Source organism: Penaeus chinensis, chromosome 2 (assembly GCF_019202785.1).
Source record: "Penaeus chinensis breed Huanghai No. 1 chromosome 2, ASM1920278v2, whole genome shotgun sequence".
Classification (NCBI taxonomy): Eukaryota; Metazoa; Arthropoda; class Malacostraca; order Decapoda; family Penaeidae; genus Penaeus; species Penaeus chinensis.
The window spans coordinates 6,328,224-6,333,223 of NC_061820.1; the positions used below are offsets into that span (position 1 = coordinate 6,328,224).

General features: G+C 43.6%; 1 protein-coding gene across 1 annotated transcript in view; it reads left to right on the forward strand.

The window, feature by feature from the left end:
* The window catches only part of LOC125031287 (collagen alpha-2(IV) chain-like), a 17,261-nt gene that overhangs the window by 9,894 nt on the left and 2,367 nt on the right, over positions 1 to 5,000 (forward strand). Inside the window, exons 4-12 of the mRNA XM_047621962.1 lie at positions 914 to 1,104; positions 1,730 to 1,850; positions 2,162 to 2,399; positions 2,632 to 2,726; positions 2,979 to 3,089; positions 3,282 to 3,336; positions 3,751 to 3,897; positions 4,231 to 4,445; positions 4,719 to 4,902. Coding sequence (XP_047477918.1) covers positions 914 to 1,104; positions 1,730 to 1,850; positions 2,162 to 2,399; positions 2,632 to 2,726; positions 2,979 to 3,089; positions 3,282 to 3,336; positions 3,751 to 3,897; positions 4,231 to 4,445; positions 4,719 to 4,902 — 1,357 coding nt within the window. The remainder of the gene's footprint in view (positions 1 to 913; positions 1,105 to 1,729; positions 1,851 to 2,161; positions 2,400 to 2,631; positions 2,727 to 2,978; positions 3,090 to 3,281; positions 3,337 to 3,750; positions 3,898 to 4,230; positions 4,446 to 4,718; positions 4,903 to 5,000) is intronic.

Sequence of the window (5,000 nt, forward strand, 5' to 3'; positions counted from 1 at the left end):
CACACACACACACACACACACATATCTAATGTGACAGAAAGAGATACACACACACACACATCTAATGTGACAGAAAGAGATGAATAAACAAGTTAGCAATGAACATGCGTATATTCATATACATGTGTGTGAGATAGAGAGAGAGATAAAGATATATTTATACGTCAAACAAAATATTATGCAGAATTATATAAATCATATACATTAGTATATGTAGAATACAGTAATGAATATGTAGAATAACATCGGCATACATAGTTCAGCAATATAATATATATCAGGCCTGGTTACACACACACGTATATGTGTAACTGACATGACTTGCATCTCCCAAGTGAAGAATCAGACCCGTCCATTCACCACTTGACCCTCTATGTTATTCTTCGTGACCTGCAGCATTGACACCAATCTTCATATCATTCTCTCGCAACTTGTGTCACTGACAAGGCTTGATAGATTTTACTTTTTTTATGGATGGTGACACGAGAGAGAGAGAGAGAGAGAGAGAGAGAGAGAGAGAGAGAGAGAGAGAGAGAGAGAGAGAGAGAGAGAGAGATAATATGAGTGAGTGAGTGACAGGGGCGCAGAAAGAGACAGCAAGAGACTAAGACACACGGAAAGTAATCGTAAAAAATGTGCCATGATTAGGATATCTTTACCCTCCCCCTTCACACGCGAAATCTTAGGATACTAAACCATAGAATACGGTTCCTCTATCCTCTCCCTCTTCTCAGTTCCCACCAACTAAAAGTCTTGACAAGTCCTCAGTTGCGCCACTTTATCTACGCCAGTTAAGGACCGAGTCCCTTAAGATTGGATAATGACATGCATTTATGCTTTGAGACGCAGGGTCAGAGTATCCATGAGTGCCTGGGTGCATGCGTCTCCTCTAACTATACATATTTAGAAATAGCGACATAGCAACATATACATAGATCATCCCGTTTCAGTGTTTCGTTTGCCTGTTTATTACCGTATCCGTATTTGGATAATATATATATATCTTTCTGATGCAGGTGAATTCTGTTACCGACCTTGCATGCCCAACGACACTCGCATTTGCCAGTTCACATTTGAGGTTCATCTCTACCAGACCTTATCTAGGTAAGATCTCTCAGCCTACTTTGCTTTAGGTAACTCACATTGTACATAAATATAGTATGTATATCATATGAATTTGTAATTTAACTCGACAGCACGGAGACAAAATTTCTCGTCACATGACTCATTTGCAGTATCACCGGCAAAGCGGATACACTTTCCTGTTATTTACTCGGACGTGTTCCTCTCCCTCTTATCACCTGTATGACTCAAGCTTTGCTGGGATTTCTTGTTGACTGTAGCATAAGGGATACACTGAAATGAGATACAGCAGAGTGGTCTAATTTCAACATCGTGGACCATTTCAGGGGTCACGCATACATAATAATTATATTATAAATGTTATGGATTCAAAGGTGTACTAAGTTACTTCTAATCACATTTTCATGTGATTACAAGTATGATTCCTAAGTTCTGATTGAACTTGATCCATTGAAGAAAAATGTATAATCGCTTACAGACGTAGTCCGAAAATTGGTATTCACACACTTAGTGCTCTCTGATCGCTGTCATCAATTATACATATCAAAAGCATAACAAAATATTTGCTTGAGCTTTTATACACGACATAAGGCACGAGAAAATAATAATCGGTGTGACCTCCTCTGACCCCACTTGACCTGGCTAGGGCGTGCTACAAATGTCCCAGCAACGCCACAGACTGCGACCGACCCGAGTGTGTGGCCGGGGACGGGACGCGCAGGATGGTCACGGCGGTGAACAAGGGCATTCCAGGACCGTCTATTCAGGTGAGCTTTCCTGCTTTTTGTTCCTTTACGTCGTTTTTAGAATTGTGTTGTGATATTTTTTAAACGTTCGAAGGAGAAGGAAACCGAAATTGATTGGTTGATTGAAACAATACATGAAGGTCTGTACGCATACGGGGAGAAAATTAGTTGCAATCTCTGAAAATGCATGCTTACTTTGACAAGAAATGCTACATGAAAACGTCCATGATTCCTTGATTTCCCTCTCTGTTCCCTACCACCAATCCGCCCGGTAATCTTAAGCTGCCAACGCGACAAAGACCTTCAGCAAAGGGTTCACAATCCCCTTCCAGGTGTGCGTCGGCGACAAGGTTCTCGTGGACGTCCTGAACGACATGCCGTCCACAGCCGTCACTCTCCACTGGCACGGTCTCACGATGGGCCCCTCCTTCGCCGTGCCCCGAGCCGAGAAGACGCCCTTCATGGACGGCACACCGGGCATCACGCAGTGCCCAGTGGGGCCCTCGTCCGGCTTCAGGTACTCCTTCATCGCTTCCAATCCCGGCACTCACTTCTGGCACGCGCAGACAGGTGAGGAGGAATCGGAACAGGATTTTGAGTTCGAACTAAGAGTCAGACGATTTCAAAATTTACGCAATAATGAAACTGTGATCGTGAACATTGCAATTTTCTACAAATCTTGAAAATACCTGTTTTTACTCAAAGTGTCCGTGGGTTCCTGTCTCTACAATTGTAAACAGTTTCTTACTGTCTCAGATCTTAAAAAATATCGGATTCTAAATAAATACATATGCATTCGCAGGTCTTGAACGCGGCGACGGTGTGTTTGGCCCACTCATTGTGCATCAGTCACATGAAAACGATCCTTACCAGAAATTGGCACAACATATCATGACGGTATGAGCTCCGTTACAATTGCGTATGTATATACATGTACACACACACACACACACACACACACACACACAAATGTTTTTAGCATACAACTGTAAACTAAGAGTTGCCGAAACTCGCAGACAATAAGTAATAAGCACAAAGATGCAACGGCGTGAACTTACATTACCACACATCACACACCACAAACGAACAAAAATGGACAACAATGCAGCACAGTAAGGAGGGTAAATCATACAAGACCTTGATTTCCAGATCAATGACTGGTTCCACTCCTCGACGCAGTCCAAGTATGTCCTCCGTCAGCACAGCAACCAGGAGGCCAAACCCCAGTCCATCCTGATCAACGGCCGCGGTCCCCAGAAGGTACTCTATATACGCGACCTTGAATGCCGTTTTAAGGAACATATGACTTTGTAGAGAGTCCTTTTTTATCATCGTCTTAACGAAAATGCGATTCATCATATGGACTTTGATACATATTATGTATATCATATATACAGTTAACGATGTGACAAGAGGTTCGTTGTTGTTTACAATATTTGTCTTGTATTCCAGCACGACGCGGATGAAGTCGCTCGAGTTCCATACTCAAAATTCATAGTGGCCAATGGTAAGACAGACTATTAAACGATTTTTTTAAATATAAATATATCATATATATAGATAGAAAGATAGATAGATAGATAGATAGATACATGGATATACACATGAGTAGACAGATGGGTTGGTTGATTTATACATGTGTGTGTGCGTATGTGTGTGTGAGGCAGAAAGAAAGAGAGAGAAAGAGAAAGAGAGAAAGTGAAAGAGAGAAAGAGAAAGAGAGAAAGTGAAAGAGAGAAAGAGAGAGAGAGAGAGAGAGAGAGAGAGAGAGAGAGAGAGAGAGAGAGAGAGAGAGAGAGAGAGAGAGAGAGAGAGAGAGAGAGAGTATAGAAACATCCAGCTAGAACGAGAACGAACGAATGATACACAAGAGAAGCCCCGCCCACCCACAATCAACGCTTCCCCCCCTCCCCTCCCCCAGACACCCGCTACCGCATGCGGGTCATCAACGCCGCGGTGACCAACTGCCCCGTGACGGTGACGGTGGACAGCCACGACTTCGTTCTCCTCGCGGCAGACGGCAGCCTTGTGTCGCCCATGAACACTACCTCGCTGCTCATCTATCCAGGTAATTCATCGGAGATCAAGCGCTCGTCAGTCATCGTTACTTATAGCTCAGCTCGGTTGATTAATCAACTTGCTTAATCGGAATTCTACGATCAGGTCAGGTATTCGTCGGCCAGCCCCTTCTTCCTCTCATTCCTAAATTACTGGAAGAAAGCATTACGGTTTGACTTTATGGCTTTCTTACCTCCTAAAAACTACTCTTTCATTCCCCAATTTAAACAAAATCTAATTTTCTGTCTAGTCCCCTTCTTCCCATTCCACACAGCACCAAAAACGGACGCAAGAAAGAGAATAATTCTCAACTGAACGCCTTTCTTCTCCCTCTCCCTCCCAGGAGAGAGATACGACGTGCTGATCGCTGCGGAGCAACAGACATCCTCTGACGGCGGAGTCTTCTGGGTGCGCGTGCAGGGAGGGAACGACTGTGGCCACCTTCAGCAGTACGCAATTCTCCAGTACCTGCCCACGAACTTTTCCTTCGCCGAAGCTCCGCCCACAGTCCCTCCGAAGACCACGCCCACTCCCAAAACACCACCTGCGCCAGGATCGGTGTGTTTTTTCTGTATTTTTAAACATTCACTTTGATCCAAGTCATTTTGCTGTCTGTGAAAATTGGAAGCTTATTTTTCACTTTTCGCCCTTTCTCTTCATTTTTTTCTTCATTAGGAACAAACTAACTTATTTTTTTCTCATTTTCATTTTTCACTTTTATCCACGTATTTATCTATCTTTTCACTGCTTGATTTCGGAAAAGGATTTTGTCAATGTCCCCCAAATCATGCAAGGCATGACATGGCCTAAACACGCAACGTCCACCAACAGCAAGACTTCAGCGGGGCATGTGGCACCGAAGGGCAGCGTTGCGTCTCTGGTCTGAGGTCACCCACGGATCTGCCCGCCTCCCTTCAGGTCGCCAAAGCAAATGTTACTCTCTACCTCGCCTTCACCTCAAAACAAATTCACAACGAGAATTTCTACTCCATTCTCCTCTATGACATCTATGAAGGTAGGGAGACCGATATGAATCTCAGGTGGTTATGTCTGGAAACAAATAGTTGTGGAAATATGGAAAATCGAGTACTTCTCTCGTTGCATATATTATAG